This window comes from Manduca sexta, chromosome 26 (assembly GCF_014839805.1).
Source record: "Manduca sexta isolate Smith_Timp_Sample1 chromosome 26, JHU_Msex_v1.0, whole genome shotgun sequence".
Classification (NCBI taxonomy): domain Eukaryota; kingdom Metazoa; phylum Arthropoda; class Insecta; order Lepidoptera; family Sphingidae; genus Manduca; species Manduca sexta.
Genome location: NC_051140.1, coordinates 10133403 through 10151500, shown reverse-complemented (window position 1 = coordinate 10151500; position 18098 = coordinate 10133403). Strand labels below are relative to the sequence as shown.

Here is an 18098-nt window from a genome sequence, read left to right as displayed (position 1 = left end):
CTGTTATAACCTATTTATTCACTCGAACAACAAATAATTTTACTTAATTGACTAATATTTTTTATTCACATGCATGTTTACACTTAGAATCGAATTCTTATATTTTTATGAGCGCCACTCCGTACACAACCACAAGCTGTCAATATTGAAACCATACTAAAGCATTTGTACGGATTGCAGTTCAATTCAGTTGAACACACACAGTGAATGCTCGGAACACCAAATGTAGTATGTATATATCGATGTACGCACATAAATTATTTATGACAGAGGTAATGAACAATAAAAAACATATTTGTTAGAATATAAAATAATATATTCTCGCTCGCTCTCTGACTGCACGACAGACTCCACATGCACCTTGATAATAAACTCTATAAAAATAACTTAGTTTTCTTCTGTTAGTCTACTTCTACCTCGTCGTCTGTTGTGAATTCACTTTCGTTGCCACCCTGTTAAACGAAATGTTGTGTGAGTATATTTTCAGTTTTAAGATATTATTACATTAACCTACATAGCACTCGACATGGAATGTATGTGAATTTCAAGTAACTACCTGATCATTATTATCAGTATCAGAATCACTAAGATCCCATTGCGGATGTTCAGAAGGGACGGCGGCCGCTTCCTTCACGTCCAGTTTCATGTCTTGTTGCTGATCCATACCAATATAAGAATCTGAAAATATTTTAACGTTAATATTTGTATAGCTATAATGCGTTTTATCCTATTTTCTACTAATGTATAAAGCTGAAGAGTTTGCTTGTTTGTTTGTTTAAACGCGCTAATCTCGTGAACTACTGATTCGAACTGAAAAAATATTTTAGTGTTAGATAGCCCTTTGTTCGTGGAAGGCTATTATAGGCTATTATATCATCACGCTATGACGAATAGGAGCGGAGAAGTAAAGAAAAATGTTGCAAAAACGGGGAAAATTTATTACTTTTTAGAACTTCCATTGTGTGCGCTGCGTAAACGGTGAAATTTATGTACCAACCATGTTTTACGGAATTGCTCCTGTTAAAATATTCTAAAAAATATAATATTATAAAACAAACACCTCAGCCACTTCAAAAACTACCTAAGGGATTTCAATAAAATTTGGTATGGTGATAGAGACGGCAAGGACATAGGCTACTTTGTGTCCCGGGAAAAAATATAGCGGGATTTTTGTCCCGGAGTCTATACTATTATAATTATAAAGCTGAAGTATTTGTTTGTTTGAATTATAGGTTCGAAATGAAAAATTATTTCAGTGTTGGAAAGATCATTTAACGGGAAGGCTAAAGGGTATATAACAGTTTTCCGTTGCGTGCGCCGAGTAAACGGTTAAAGTTTCTATCCCGGGAAAATATATAGCGTAACTTTTATAACTGAAAACTTTATCTCGGAAAAACTATCTCACGCGGGCGGAGCTGCGGGCAAAAGCTAGTAATATATAATTGTGAGTTCTGTGCGCCGAATGAATTTGGATGAAATTAGGCACGCGTATAGATCAAATGCGGGATATTAAAGGCAATAGCCTTATTGATTTATCCCACCAAAAGTGAAAAATGGAACATTTATTACGGAAAGAAAAGCTCAAAAATAAGATATTCAGAACATTAATGTGTATTCATCGGGCTCTGGGAAGGACTTAGTTTAGTTTTCTTAGTATTAGGACCAGCCGCTAGTTTGAAGTCATTTCATTCTGTAGGATCTAATCACAAGCAAGCTGATAAGGAAAATACCTGACCATGGATTCAAAATGCATATGCACTGCGCTGGAGTTTAATCACTTCCCAAAGAAGAGACGAATAAAAAAAAATATTATGAAGATCAGTTATAAAAAAATGTTTCACTATAATAATAATATCAGCCCTGTATTATATACTTGCCCACTGCTGAGCACGGGCCTCCTCTACTACTGAGAGGGATTAAGGCCTTAGTCCACCACGCTGGCCTAGTGCGGATTGGTAGACTTCACACACCTTCGAAATTCCTACAGAGAACTTCTCGGATGTGCAGGTTTCCTCACGATGTTTTCCTTCACCGTTAAAGCGAACGATAAATTCACAAAGAATACACACATGATTTTTTAGAAAAGTCAGAGGTGTGTGCCCTTGGGATTTGAACCTGCGGGCATTCGTCTTGGCACACCGTTCCACACCCAACTAGGCTATCGCCGCTTGTTTCACTATATTTTGATATAATTTTCCCGTACCTATTTTATTATTACTGTCTTGCTTAGATACATTAATTGTATCTTAATAATACCTACTTTAAAAACCATCGAAATCTAAAAAAATATTTTACTTTTATTAAAACCACGAGCACTGTTTTCTTTTTTCGAATTAAATGTTCTTAAGTTTACATGCACTTTTTTTTTAAGGCGGTTATTTTAGGATTGCTTAATTAATTCCGCGATGTGTGATATTAAAATCTATACTATTATATAAAGCTGAAGAGTTTGTTTGTTTGTTTGAACGCGCTAATCTCAGGAACTACCGGTCCAAACCGAAAAATTCTATATGCGTTGGATAGCCCTTTGTTCGTGGAGTGCTATAGGCTATATATCATCACGCTATACCCAATAGGAGCGGAGCAGTAATGGCTAATCTCAGGAAATACCGGTCCAAACTGAAAAAATCCTTTTTGCGTTGGATAGCCCTTTGTTCGTGGAGTGCTATAGGCTATATATCATCACGCTATACCCAATAGGAGCGGAGCAGTAATGGCTAATCTCAGGAACTACCGGTTCAAACAGAAAAATTCTTTTTGCGTTGGATAGCTCTTTGTTCGTGGAGTGCTATAGGCTATATATCATCACGCTATACCCAATAGGAGCGGAGCAGTAATGGCTAATCTCAGGAACTACCGGTCCAAACTGAAAAATTCTTTTTGCGTTGGATAGCGCTTTGTTCGTGGAGTGCTATAGGCTATATATCATCACGCTATACCCAATAGGAGCGGAGCAATAATGGCTAATCTCAGGAACTACCGGTCCAAACTGAAAAAATATCTTTGCGTTGGATAGCTCTTTGTTCGTGGAGTGATATAGGCTATATATCATCACGCTATACCCAATAGGAGCGGAGCAGTAATGGCTAATCTCAGGAACTACCGGTCCAAACTGAAAAATTCTTTTTGCGTTGGATAGCCCTTTGTTCGTGGAGTGCTATAGGCTATATATCATCACGCTATATTCAATAGGAGCGGAGCAGTAATGGCTAATCTCAGGAACTACCGATTCGAACTGAAAAATTTTTTTGGGTTGAATAGTCCTTTGTTTGTGGAGTGCTCAAAGTCATATATCATCACGCTATGACCAATAGGAGCGGAGCAGTAATGGCTAATCTCAGGAACTACCGGTTTCATATGAAAAATTCGTTTTGTGTTGGATAGTCCTTTATTTGTGGACCGCTATAAGCTATATATCATCACGCTATGACCAATAGCAGCGGAGCAGTAATGGCTAATCTCAGGAACTACCGGCTTTAACTGAAAAAATCTTTGTGTGTTGGATAGCCCTTTGTTCCTGGAGTGCTATAGGCTATATATCATCACGCTATGACCAATAGGAGCCGAGCAGTAATGAAACATGTTGCAAAAACGGGGAAACTTATAAGTTTTGAGAGCTTCCGTTGCCTGCGCTGCGTAAACGGTTAAAGTTATGCAACAATGATGTATGACGGGATTGTTCCACTTTAAAAGTTCTAAAAAATATATTATAAAACAAAGTCCCCCGCTGCATCTGTCTGTCTGAACGTGTTAAACTCAAAACTACCCAACGTATTAAGATGAAATTTGGTATTTAGACAGTTTGGAGATCCTGGGAAGAACATAGGCTCCCGGGAAACTACTACATTTATAACGGAAAACTTTAGCCTGAAAAACTTTAAAACGCGGGCGGAGCCGCGGGCAAAAGCTAGTATTAATTATACAGCGTTGCTGAATATTAAACAAAAATAAGAGTATAAAATCTACATGAGTACTTTAGTAAATGGGAGGAAACAAATTAGGTAAAAACGTTGAATATAATGCATTATTTCCTTGAAAGCTTTTTTTGCCATTGTCCTTAATAGTACGCATTGAGTGATATAAATTTGGTATCAGTTAACATTTTTAAGGCAATAGGAAGGCACGCAAGTGCGTGGATGGTTTACACGATAGTGAGTGTTTACCGAAGCCCATAAACATATGCGACCAGAATAGTGGATGCTTTGTACACCTTATAAGAGGAAAAGGGATACAGGGCCGAAGCTAGAATTAAATTTAAGGTAGGGCAACTGTGGTTGCAGTTAGGGCGGAAGTAAAAATGTTACTAGACCTGATCTGGTCCATCGATTTTTGACTTTCTCGACTTCTGACCGTGAATGAATCCGGTTAATACTTACGTAATTGTTAGAGTAATATACTGATTGTAACAAAATTCCCTTAAATCTCGAAACTGGGTTATTCCACCTATCAACACGAACAACTCTTACTATGGGACCAACTTCTAAATGTGAAATATTAAACCTGCTGCTCCATATATTTTGATTTAGTGAAGTAAAATTTAGTTGATTATTAAGGTAGGGCATTAGTATTTTAAGGTAGGGCATTGCCCCACAATGCCCCCCCCCCCCCCTCCTACCTACGGCCCTGAAGGGATATAGAAACAAACTAGAGCGATGCCCGTTACAAGCCCAGTTGGTGGAAATCTTTAAACAATTCAACGGAATTGCTCATAATTATAGTTATAAATTTAGTCATTTTGATCCATTATTAAAAGTCTGTCAGAGTTAGTTGTTATTTTATGTATTTATTGAGAAATTGAAATTATTGTGTGACTTTCAAAATGGCGGAAATTCAAACTAAGTGTGTTAACCTCAAAATATATTTCGTAAATGTATTACATTTATTTATTTACATATTTGTTAAAAACTTACACAGCATATTCTTCTAACTAATGCAATCATAAACTCAGTGAGTTTTTCCGTGCATCATTATCATTATCATTGACAGTGATATTTTTTTATAATTGTTGTGTACAAGGTAGATTACAATAATTTAAATAATATGATATTGTGTATCACCTACTGAGCCGGCCGTCGCAGTGCATATCGTTAAAAAGTATATAATCCGGCGGTAGATGTTAATTACAAGTTGAAATAGAGGCTGTTCCTAAGATTTTTAAGTTTCTTTTATTTTTTTTTATGCTTATTATTGTAAGCACTTACTTATTTAATGAGGTCTAAGTATTTTTTTCACATCTATATAATATATAAAAATGAATATCTATTTCTCTTGGTGTTCGCATCACGCGTGAACGGATGGATCAATTTCGCAAATTCTTTTTATGTTGTGATAATTGATGTCAGGAGAAGGTTCTTATAAAAGAAAAAATTAAGGAAGTTGAACGGAACATTAGAAAATTTAAGAAAAGTTAATTTCGTCGATTGAAAGAATGCGCGCTGCAAATTCATAATTGACAGGACATCGTCTGCCGAGTCGACTAGTATATTATGAATTATAGTAAAATGGCTATGGCTTTCTCATTATTTTTAGTGAGTTTATTAAAGTTTTTTTTTTATTAAATTGGTCTAACGGACTTTTAATTATATTTTTTATATTACTTTAAATGTTTTAGTATTAAAATACGTAAACAAAAAATACAGCGTTTTTTCCAGTGTCCTTTTTTGGGCCTGAGCCTCTATGAATAACGTGCATTGGACCTTTAAGTTATCAAATAATTCGCCGTACAAGCCGAAGCATTCATAGCATCCTGTGTTCAACTATTCATAAGACTATTAATCATTCGTGTATTTTAATAATGTTATAATTTGTACTATTTACTAGGTACAATTCCAATGGTAAACGGCTATAGGCTCGCCGCCTATTGCATGGGCCCTAACATCTGAGGAAATATAAGATGAAAACTAAGATAGGTGTGATATTTTAGGATTTAAGTAATTAATTTGTGGTGTCAAACAATTATTATTAATTTCCTTACGCGACATAATGGAAATTAAGTAGAGAAGCGGCATGAACAGATTTGCAATTATATGGCACATACTTAGTAACCAAGAGAGCACATTTATAAACATGTTTTATACGTGACGAACGTGCAAATTGTATGTCATGACAAATATGCAATTTCCTATGTTTCGTCACAGAGAGAGTAGGCATGTTTAATCAGTTTTATGTTTTAAAACAAAATATGGTGAACACCTTTATTATGTTTTTGTTGTTTTATGGATGCTACAACCAATAATTATTATTTTCTAAATTGATTATGAATTTTGCTTAATATGAGCTGAAATAAAGAAAAAGTTTTTGTTATCAGTAGAGACTGAATTATAAGCAACTTAAAAAGCTCGAAATATGCATGAAAATACTAAAAATATGGATGAAAACGTAAAAAATATTCATAAGAAAGAACATAATATCTTTTACATTTTTAGGTTACTGAAAATCGGCATACAATTTATTAGTACCAACATATTATAACAAAATCATTTTAAATACATTTTCAATTTCTCTTATATTGTTATATTATTCACAAAATATGTATGTATGTATTGTGTACGCGGTACGACTATCACGCTGAGATCTCTGATTAAATCTCCGGCTTAGACAGTCATTGGGTTTTTCTGTTTTTGATAAACTTGGGTACTACATTGACACATATTTTCTGTGACTAAAGTTAACTAGCCCTATCAATAGGATTATTCATTTGAGCAAAATTGTTAAATTGTCTGTTATTTTTCCGCTTAGCCACTTAAATTCACTTTTTTTGCAACAATGCAACGTAATATTTTTGTTAGTTATTCTAATGAAAAAAAATATTTATATAATATAGCGAACATAGACACAATCCCGTGTTTTTAGGTCTGTTAAAAGTCGATTATATAACTGTTCATTGGCTTGTCCCGGATTGCAGTAGTTTCACTATCCTAAAGTTGTTCGATTGGATTTGTTTGTTCTTTTTCTAGCCCTAAGAAGTTATTTTGAAATAGTAGCTCATAATTATCATTAAACCAAGCAAGGTCAATCAATTTATGTGCACGTTGAATTTAATTATAATCAAATCTACTATTTATTTTATTATGCTTTTTTTCTGGGTTTATTTCATAATATATAAAGTAAATAATTTATTTATTTATTCAGTGGTAAGCGCTTCAGTGGTTTTTGATCACGCCCATGTTATTATCATCATTATCATCTTTATTGGTTTCTGTACGAAGACATGAGGCGTTTTGTTTTTAAAGTAGTGGTAATGAAAGAAATGGCCCCCATTAACGCGCCCTTGGAATTAAAAATAGTAAAAAGTACTTATCAATAAGAACTCATCCTAAAAGATAACTTCTGTCCTTGAGTAGGTTTCTACCCTAGCATTCACAGAACCACGTACCGTGGATTAGACGTAGGTATCGGCACATTTTATTTCATAGTCATGGTCACATAACGGGTTACTGCTATCAACGACTAAAGAATAAAGGGAGGCGTTTAGAGCTGAGATAAATAACTACTTTCAGACCGGCTATAAGGACTGACGAGAGTAGTTATAATTTATTAAACATAAAGTTTTCAAAACGTTAAAATCTATAGAAGTGTAGAGACCATCCCGCCCTCACACATTTCACTGAACTCCTATAAGCCAGGATCGCCAATGGCGCGCATTTATACAATCTGTAGAAGTATCAATACGGGGCGTCGCAGTAAGTGTAATAATGAACAGTGCTAAGGTTTGGGTACCAGATCGCAGACAGCAGGCGAGCGTGTAGAGGCCGGGCCAGCGCGGCGCCGTGAACCGCAGCTGCAGCTCGTGCGCCGCCACCAGCGCCGTCACGTGCGCCGGCGCCGTCAGCAGCGTGTGCGACTTACGGTCGCAGATGTAGCACCACCAGTACTCCTGCTTCTCCTGCACACATTACACAATACGCACACCGGTACTTTATCTATATAGCCAATTTCATTTCAATAGCAATCTTGATTCGCGCTACTCCGAACAACATTAACAGAGACTTGATACATACGTACGTTTCTGTACAAAAAGCTATTAAAAATTCATAACGTTAATATAATCTGCATTAATATAGTTCACAATTGAAAAATAATACCTGTGGGAAGTATGGACAGTGTACGGGGTGCGAGCTCTTAGAACGTCCCTCGAGCCGTTCGCGCTTCTGTATCCGTTTCTGGAATTTGTCCCACTGGTCGTCGTCGTCGTCCGCCGCCGACGACTTGTCGCGCGACTCGTCCTCTGACCCGGAGCTGTTCGACGCCATCTCGTCTGAACTGCCCATTTCTGATTCCGAGCCTGAATGCATTAATTAATTTATATTTTCTCAAAATAAAGTTCCCCGAGCCGAGCCTTATGTCTGTTTATGACAAGACAGATACTCATATTTAGGACGCCTAACAAGGAAATTTAACTCAGAACTTCTTACTAGAAAGAGGCGATGTGTTGGCAATAATTTAGTAACTAATATCATGGTAAAATTTTCTTATTGTGAACTTAAAAAACAACTGAATCCGTCTAACATTTTTAGAGTATTTTTGCTTTAGGTAAATGATAAAGAGTCGGCTCAGATCTATAAATTCCAATGTATCATTAAGAACTCTAATGAAAGGTACCGTCGTCGTCCTTTTTCTTTGGTTCCTTGGGTTTTTTGTCGTTGGCGGGCGGCGGCGGCGTGGCGGACGGCGGCGCGGCCTTGGTTTGTTGTTTGCTCGCGACTGTCTTCTTTGTTTTTTTAGCGGGAGCGTGTCGTTTCGCTTGTTTCATCCACACAGGCCTTTTAAACGTTTCCTTTTTGTCGTTCTTATCGTTTTTGTCATTTTCTATTTTTTCGCCATTTTCACCACCGCCTTCTTCGTCCTCTCTGAGTGAATAGTAAAATAATTATTTTAATATTTGTCTATGGCATAAAATACACAGAAAACCTATGTTTTTTATGTTATAGGGGTAATCGAACATACGTTTCACCTGATGGTAAGTGATTACAGCCGCCTATACACATCTGTAATACCAGAACCAAAAGATCAAGCCGATTGAAGAGAACATGGTCATAGACGATACGAGCTGCCCGACGTTGAAAGCAGTCGAAGGGAGAAGCTGGTCCTGGGCTGCCCCTCCCTGCCCAATGATGGGAACAATATTCCAACCGCCTTGATCTGTTGAGCTCAACAAGCTTCTTTTAGACCAATTTGGCATTACCCTGTATGTGACCGCGGAACTGTACGTCGCTCGATATGTCGACTCCAAGAAGTCCAATACTGGGAGTGGTAGTTAGAAGAGTGCTTTGGAATTGAGGTGAAACGAAAAACTGCGATTTTTTTTGCGGTGAATGCACAAACTTGTGTCTTCTCGGGGTTGAATTGGACAAAATTGTGTCGATTCCAATCCAAGACTGGACAGTAAGGTTTCAAATTTGGACACAAGTTTGAGTCGGCACTCGTCGACGATTTCCCCAGAGATATGATTTGCAAGCAGAAGAATCAGCGTAGGCGATAGGACACAGACTTGCGAGACACCAGCGTTCACGGATTTGAGATCAGAAAATCTAAAATGATAGCTTGTGGAACGTCTCATATGGGGTGTGATATAAAAAAAATGGCAATTATACATATGAACCAAATCAATTCTCATGTTAACTATGCCATAATATCATACACCACACACCTTTAATCTCAAAAAGGGCAAACAAACGTTCAACTAGTACACCCCCTTTTCGCCGTGCGTATTCCGTCCCGTGATGTGATAAGAGGCAATCCTATCGCCATATTGGGCACAATTTCCTAGACTCCGGGCTGATACCGAGTAGTAAGATCTAATCTTTCATTGCCCGACCCAGGGATCGAACCCGAGACCTCAGCACTGCAGTCGTATGTAATACAACTACGCCACATAGGCAGGCACCAAAATATCACACTTAATTAAAATGAAATATTTGATAATATTTCGTACTAACTTGATATTTTTCTCTTTAATAGTTGTGTCTCCAAACAGCTCTTTCATATTGGTTCGCCGTAAGAATACCGTTACAGTCACAATAGCGCCAGCAGTCACCACGGTTGAGTTCTCGTCGTCAATCACTAAATGAACAATAAATGAACTTCACTACATAGTACATACATATTACAAAGGGTCATTTTAGTATTGCATTAATAAATGCATCTACATATTATACTTCTTTACCTTTCCTAATATTGTGCAAAAAATCAACCATGAATCACGAATATATTGGCAAATCCCAGTTTTTTTTTTTAGTTTAATGCAAATATGGTATGTATGTGATCGCATTTCTGACTAAAAGTGTGATATTGTCGCTGTGACAAGTCTCTTAAAGTAATGATGGAAATAGGGCGCGTCAAATTAGAATTACTTTTTATTGATATTTATTTTGTTCCAAATTTGCACTTCATTATTTTACACGTATGGTTTGAGTAACTTATTGTAAAGTGTATTTTCGAAAAAAAAAGTGTGTGGATTCATTTAGTAACATAAAGTCAAAATATATTATCATAAGTGATGTACCTGTGGAAAAGTGTATTATATCTAGTTAAAATAGTACATTCAGATAAAGTTTTTTGTATCAAGAATATAATATTATAATTCATTATTTTGACTTAATAAAAGAACTGTTCTGGCAGGCACAGGATAGAATTATTTTTTTTATTTTAAGCAATGCAATATTTAAACATAACATAAAATGGTGGCTCTTTAAAATTTATTTATATGCTACACATGTTACTAAGCGTCGGCTCAAAGTAGAACACATAAAATATTCAACACAAGCATCTAACCTAGTTATTTTATACCAGTAAGAAAACCAGTGGGCATTTAGATTACCGTATGGTAAGTGTTCACAATGAACATTAATTTATTGAGCAATTATACTGATCATAATATTACGATACACAAGTCTGTAATGAATGATTCTTTAACAAAATCCTTTGCAGATACTGCCCTGGCAAGAGTGGTCATATATACTAGTTATATAGACTTAATATCTTAAAAATATACTATGCATACCTTCTGTATTAACTTGGAAATGAATGTAGGGCATATTTCCTAGAACCTTCATGACATCATCATACTGTTTATCGTTTAGAAACCTCAAAACTTGTCGCCTCTCTTCGCCGGGGAGTTGTGCAAGTTGTAACAATGATTTAATATGTTTCTTGCGGTTAGTAAAGTATTTGAGATGGTCCTCTGTGATGTATGGCAGCTGAAGAAGAGGCGATTTGAACTCCCAAAGCCCTTGCACTATCATGGGAGACAACTTCATGCAGTTCTCAATAGTTTCTATTGTTGGTAAGCGGGGTACTGAAATTATAACATACAATACAATAGTCTATCCATAAATGTACTGCAATATATTCTTACAATGATGTGTAAATTTCCATCATATGGTATACTATCCAATGTAAGGCATAAAACAATTCGTATTGCCTTACTTCTTAAAGGCATGATTTGTTTATCACAGAATACACATTTGAATAACTATAAACTAAATATATAACTATAAAACATATTTACATTTATAATGCATGTATTAGGAATATCAGGCCAATGTATAATAAAATAAATTATATTTTGTAAATTATAGGAAAAGACAAAGATAAAGTAATTATAAGTGATTGGTAAAACCAAACTGAACTGAAAAACACTGATAAAGAAATTGTTTATGTATTTTCAGACTCTACAGTTTAACACTCACATAATATAGTCATTTGGTGGATAGCATATTTGCCTATCTTTCATCTGACGGTTTTTCTAAAAATGGACTAGCGTAAATTTCGTTTGAAATAGACATTGGTTTGGTTATCTTAAACAATTTGCATCGTCAGTCAAACTTCTTATTAAAAAATAACTATAAATCTCCAGTAATAATCACAAACAACACCAAGTACTAAGACTAAGAAAATATGCGGACCCTGTATGACACATATTCTATTTTGAACATACCAATAATATACAACTCATTAAACTATTTTGCTTTATAAGGAACTCACTTCTTCTTGCATAAGCGAGGGCGATAAGTTGGTTGACGCAGTTAACCATTTCCACAATGAGATCAGGACAGCGCGATACTATGTAGCGCCGGTCGCACTCGAGCGTATCAACAGGCAGGCGCATGCGGGACAAGTGAGCGTGCAGCAACGCACGAGCCTTGATGCTGTATGGACGACACAGCGGCTGTTCCTTATTCTTTTCACCCAAGTTTGGCAGTTCACGTAATAACTGAAAATAATAATTAAATAATTATTATTTTGCAAAATAAGAATCTCATATTGATTGACAAGTACAAAATGATATATCATGGTTTCCTTAAGAATTACTGATATTCAAAACACTAAATAATACAACACAAAGCCTTAGAATTAAATGTAAAAAGTGTTGCATTTGCATGCAGACACATTCCTTTAGCTTTTCCTACATTTACAGATCAAAAAAGAATTCATATTTAACAATCATGTATGAAAGCATCCCAATCGGAATAGTTTTGCATCTTCATATTTTGCATTGTAATGGTGATATTTGAGTTTTGGAAAATCATTGTTAAGAGGACATTTAGCAGACATCTTAATGTTGTTTGGGTAGAAACATTTCTTTTTCAATTTTCTAATACACATCCTTTTTTAATATCATTAGCTTATAGATGTACTTACTTATGTACTCACCATAGGAACTTCTTCATTATCAGTTACTCTTTCTATGATTTCGGAATTATGTCTCTTATCAAATTCACAAGATGCAGCAAGGATCATAAGGGCTCTTTTCAGTGGCATTGATGGTGTCTTGTGACAGAAGTAGAAATACATTTGTGTTGTATCTAACAAAACTTGTTCCCCAGAGAATCTGATTGAACGGTACCACCATGTACCAACCTGTAAAGTATAGAAAATAAATAATAATATCAGACCTGTATTATACACAGTACTATTGTCAGGCACGGACATCCTCTATTACTGAAAGAGGTTAGGCCTAAGTGCATATGGCCATATGTCTTACAATAAAATCTTTAATGGATTAATATATCTTTGATGTTTTATCACTCATACACTAAAATCTAATTTGATTTTAGTGAGAAAACATTACTCATATTAAAAGACTATTGTTATGTTAACAATCAAGATTTGAATTCATCAAGGTATTCATTGTGTTTTATTTTGAACTTATCAGTTATAAGAGATTATTATTCAGACAAAATTTATAAAAAAATATAAATTTAAAATAAAAATATTACTTACAGCTGTTGGTAAAGCCACCATAAACACAAGAGCATAGAGTCCCAGAACCCAAACACTATTTTCTTTTTCAACTATCCAACTAGGCAGTGCTATTCCAAAACTCATAGCTCCTGGACCATCTGGATTGCCATATTTCTCCCAATTACGCCTTGCCTCATCATCCGTTAGTGCCTAAAATAAGAATTATTAGGTATAACATACTCACATGTAACATGATTCTATGTCTAATGTGGTTAATTAAGATATTAGAATTTCATAGGGAGCACAACCTGACATTAGGATATGATAAATAAATTTAAAAAAATATATTTGTATAGAATTGTATAAAATCATTAAACCTACTTGATAAGCCTTAGTTAGCTTCATGAATGCCTTTTCATCACCAGTTTCCTTGTCAGGGTGGAGTATAAGAGATTGTTTACGGTATGATTTCTTGATTTCTGCTTGTGTAGACCCAGGAGGCAGTCCCAAAATCTCATAGGGATCAAAGTTGGACATTTCATAATCAAATTGTGACACCTTGTAAGCCAAGAACCCAAGTAAAACCCATCCTGATATGATTGCCAATTTAGTAAAAAAATTCTTAACACTCTTGTAAGGTTGTGATTGTTCTATGATAATTTGTTTATTTACGCAATTTGGACATTGACATCTTTCGGCTAACTTTGTGGGATCTGTAAAAAAAATTTCAGAATAACCCTGATGATAAACGCTATTAATTAGATCAATGTTACAGGAATATCGTTTGCCGACACTGCAAGTATGTCGTCATATGGTGGCTCGTCATATTATTATAACGGTATATCGGCTAAGTACGAAGTTACACTACAATGCTCACCGTTTAAACCAAGTTAAAATCAATATCTATTATTATCTCAGTATAAATCACTAAAAACTTGTGTATACAAATCTAAGTGTATAAAGTTATTAATTTCTTACCTTCTTTCTTTTTCCTGGGCCAATAATAAAACGTGGCAGGAACTAATATGAGAGCCAGGAAAGATAGAACAAAGTAAAAGAAAGTTGATCCACTTTCATCATATTCAAATTTTTGTCCACCCATGTTAAATTTTTAATACATTTGAATTGGAAAAATCATTACCGACACGCTACACAAGCATGAAGCACGATAAAGTAGGTAGGTAGGTACGTACGTAAGGAGGGAGACGTGTCAATTTCGGATAGGAATTAGAGATGTACACGTTATATCGATGTTCTAAAGATTCGATTAATCGATTATACTTCTCTGCTACAAGTCCGATATTTCTTTGATTATATTGTTATTATTCACTTTTGTAGTCTACTTACCTACACTATCGCACGCAGTGCTAATAAGTTTTAATAAAAAAAAATGTCTACGATTGAGCAAAAAAGCAATTTAAAGCAACAAGAATGTTTTTAGTTTTTTCCATAAGATGGCGTTAAAGTTGCGATATTGAGTACATTACCTAGATACGGAACTATCTAACTCCATACATATTGAGTATTGATATCCGATCACTCGATATATTTGCTACCAGTGGTTCGTCTTTGAGGGATTTATCACTTTATTCTGGGTTAACGAATTTTGTATAGTTAATTATATTTCTAGTTGTATTTTACTTTGGGTGAAACATATGTACCTATTGTTTTTTATGATGGGATGTGGGATTATAATTTAGGTAAGATTCAAACACAAACTCGTGAAGTATTGCGTTATAACCATTTAACGACTTATCATAATTAGAAAATGACACCTCCTTGCCAACGTTAACGGTACCTTGTAAATCGAATAAAAATATCGATTATTTATAGTTCAGCAATGACATAATTGATTTGACATAAATTTTGACGCAAGTATTTTGGCATGTTTTCTATTGATTTTATACGTCATACGACCAAGAATCTCAAGACACGACATTAAAGCGAAAAAATATAACCCGTGTTATGAAATAATATCCAATGAAATTTTAAGAAAAGTAATAAAACCAACAGCCATGTATGTATATGCTTTTACAGTAACAATTACCAACGTTTATCATTGCAAATTGTATTTTTTTATAATAGATTGGTACTCAATTATGAATAAATTACGTACAGTGAAATACTAATCAAATACATGTATTCTTTTTTCAGATGGCTACAAAAACAATAGCTAGCGCCACAGTGCGCGCCGTTAAGAAAAGAGTATTGCCTTCACGAGCTGCACTAGTTTTAACTCCATCGGCAGTAAATAAAGTTAAAGAAATTATGCAAAAAGAAGCAGCCAAAGGATATATAGGTCTCAAAGTTGGAGTCCGCCAAAGGGGATGCAATGGACTCTCGTACACTTTGGATTATGCAAAAAATAAAGATAAACTAGATGAGGAAGTGAAACAGGATGGTGTAACTATTATAATAGACAAAAAGGCTCAGTTGACATTACTAGGTTTGTATCCTTTTAAGCCATGTTTATACTACTAAGTCAATGAAACAGGTCGCAAAAACGGGGAACATTGATTCCTTTCGGGAGTTTTTCTTGCATGCACTGTGTCAATGGTATAAGTTACAAAAATGACAGAATAATTGCTTTTAAAGAAACCTATACTATTGTAAAAGCTGAAGAGTTTGTTTGTTTATTTTAATGTGCTTAGGATCTACTGATTTAAATTGAAAAATCTTAATTTTGGATTAGAGATAATTGGTGATCCTGAGAAAGACATAGGCAACTCCCTATCCCCGGAAAATATATAGCGGCACTATAATCCCAGAAAACTCTTTCACAAGGGCCCAGCCTTAAGCAAAAACTAGTTATAAAATTGTAACAGGCTGAAATCTGTACATTATAAATATTGAAGAAAAAGTAGTATGGGTGGTGTTTATTTTTGGCAACAGAAGCCAAAGCAAGTTTTGAGAATTTTTTACTGTTGTGTATGTTTGTACACACATCATGCAAAAACAACTGCATGGAATTGAACATTATTTTCATTGACATATTACTATAGGCCAAGCTAAAGGTGTTGCAAATCACTTCATAATAAAACTATTGTGTTAAACTTAGATGACAGCCAACTATTAGTCCCAAAAATGACAGCAATATTCTGCTGATATAAATATTACTTGCACTTGGAGAATTTTTATTTCATTATGTTTTTACACTCATAATGAAAGTAAGAAAGGTTATGGAACAGTTATACTATTATTAAATATTTATATTTACATTTGGTATATTTCCCTATTAATATATATTATTTTTGTTATTTCAGGAACTGAAATGGATTATGTGGAAGATAAACTATCAGCTGAATTTGTATTTAATAACCCTAATATAAAAGGCACATGTGGCTGTGGAGAATCATTTAGTATATAAAAAAGGAACATATGTAATGTCATAAGCCCAATTAAATTATGTAGTGAATATGTAACATATATTGCACAAATGCAATACTTGTATATATATTATATATTTGATGAGACCATACCCACAAAAATTACAATATGTTTATTAAAACATTTCCCTTTAAATTACAAATATATAGTGTGCCATTTCTATGATCTAATGGATCTGTTGCAAGCGGTGCTAAATTCTGTGAGAAAAGTTTTGTTTTGCAACATACATGTGCCTAATTTGCCTTAGAATTTGAACTGTGAAAATAAATTATTTATCAGTGTGACCATTTTATAAGTTCTATGAATGTTTAAAGATTTTGTTATAAAAAATATATAAGGCACAAAACCTTGCTTATTATTACCACAAATTTACAAGATGTTATTAAATTTAAATTGATTGACCAGGGATTATCATGGGCTGAAATTTACACTAGGTTTCACTTTCATTATGACATTACTCGTCTTTATTATCATGTATGATTTGATCATAAATTCATTAATGTACAGTAGATTTTAGTTATTGAAATTGTTATATTAATAGTTCATTATTTTTATGAGTATTTTAGTAATTATATATGTACACATTACATGTACTTAGATGATTATGGATTATTTTCTTATAATTTTCATATTCCTGGCTAAACAATATTATGATAATATTTTATGTGAAGCAATAAACCAGACATAAGATATGTATAATACTATTTTTGGCAACATTCACAGTATCCGCGAGGAAATCTGGTTGTTTATGTGGGACTATAGGTCTTATAACCCTAGAGTTATCTGGAGAAATGGCAGTTAAGGTCTGTAGGTTCGGATGGAGATGGTCCCGTGGACGCGCATTCCTCGCATACCAAATGAACATGGATCCGCTCCTCTATCAGAAACAGTTGCGATTTAAACTTATGCTATTCATATGCGGCGCCGGAGTTATGAGTACGTACAGTGACATTTGGGATTGACATAAATAAGAAGCCGCGCCGCGTCTAATGAAACTATTAATAATTTATGATTTACATAAGTATTGTTATTTGAGAATCCCACTACTTAATAATCCACACGGATGCGATTTTAGGATGTTATAAGGAGGCGGATTTACTCCTAAACAAATATGAATTTGTAAATTTTTAAATTAGAACAAAGCGGGCAAAAAATGAGTCAACCTACTAACGCCGGATTTCATTATACAAACTCAATCTTAATATTCCACACGATCCCGAGAAAATAAACCAAGCAAAATAAGTTATTTGTAAGTATAGAGTGTGTAAAAAAGGCGAAAAGCTTTATTCTGTTTAGTCGGTTTATGCGATCGATAGAAAAAGCGCGATCCGAATCGTCTATCGAAATCGGTGGCATCATAATACCCGCGGCTCTGGTGAAATACGCCAGTAATGGGAGAAGATAAAAAAACTTAAAATAAAATACTTACTTAATAAAAAATAACTTCATTGCAAAAAAATCTATAAATTAGCCCCGTTATTCATAGATGTTATTTATCTAAGGACCGAGCATTGCTGTGGTAACAA

At 34.6% G+C, this 18098-nt stretch overlaps 2 protein-coding genes across 2 annotated transcripts; one reads left to right on the top strand and one right to left on the bottom strand.

The window, feature by feature from the left end:
* Positions 1-294: 294 nt before the first annotated feature.
* Positions 295-14411, bottom strand: LOC115444876 (translocation protein SEC63 homolog). Its single transcript, XM_030170842.2, has 12 exons — positions 14164-14411; positions 13567-13898; positions 13225-13395; positions 12655-12861; positions 11986-12214; positions 11003-11296; positions 9939-10062; positions 8602-8849; positions 8085-8284; positions 7720-7885; positions 557-678; positions 295-452 (listed from the first exon to the last, which is right to left on the bottom strand). The coding sequence occupies exons 1-12, from the start codon at positions 14285-14287 to the stop codon at positions 402-404; spliced, it is 2268 nt and encodes a 755-aa protein (XP_030026702.1). The 5' UTR covers positions 14288-14411; the 3' UTR covers positions 295-401.
* A 617-nt stretch (positions 14412-15028) lies between these two features.
* Positions 15029-17266, top strand: LOC115453955 (iron-sulfur cluster assembly 1 homolog, mitochondrial). Its single transcript, XM_030182684.2, has 3 exons — positions 15029-15202; positions 15340-15631; positions 16449-17266. The coding sequence occupies exons 2-3, from the start codon at positions 15340-15342 to the stop codon at positions 16550-16552; spliced, it is 396 nt and encodes a 131-aa protein (XP_030038544.1). The 5' UTR covers positions 15029-15202; the 3' UTR covers positions 16553-17266.
* The last annotated feature ends 832 nt before the right edge of the window (positions 17267-18098 follow it).

Bases quoted from the DNA above. Each gene is read 5' to 3' on its own strand.
- LOC115444876 (XM_030170842.2), bottom strand. From the start codon at position 14,287: ATGGGTGGACAAAAATTTGAATATGATGAAAGTGGATCAACTTTCTTT. The intron at 12,215-12,654 runs GTGAGTACATAA...TATTATTTTCAG, and splicing joins ATAATGAAGAAGTTCCTATG to TTATTACGTGAACTGCCAAA. The intron at 10,063-11,002 runs GTATGCATAGTA...TTGTTCATTTAG, and splicing joins TTTCCAAGTTAATACAGAAG to TGATTGACGACGAGAACTCA.
- LOC115453955 (XM_030182684.2), top strand. From the start codon at position 15,340: ATGGCTACAAAAACAATAGCTAGCGCCACAGTGCGCGCCGTTAAGAAA. The intron at 15,632-16,448 runs GTTTGTATCCTT...TTGTTATTTCAG, and splicing joins GGCTCAGTTGACATTACTAG to GAACTGAAATGGATTATGTG.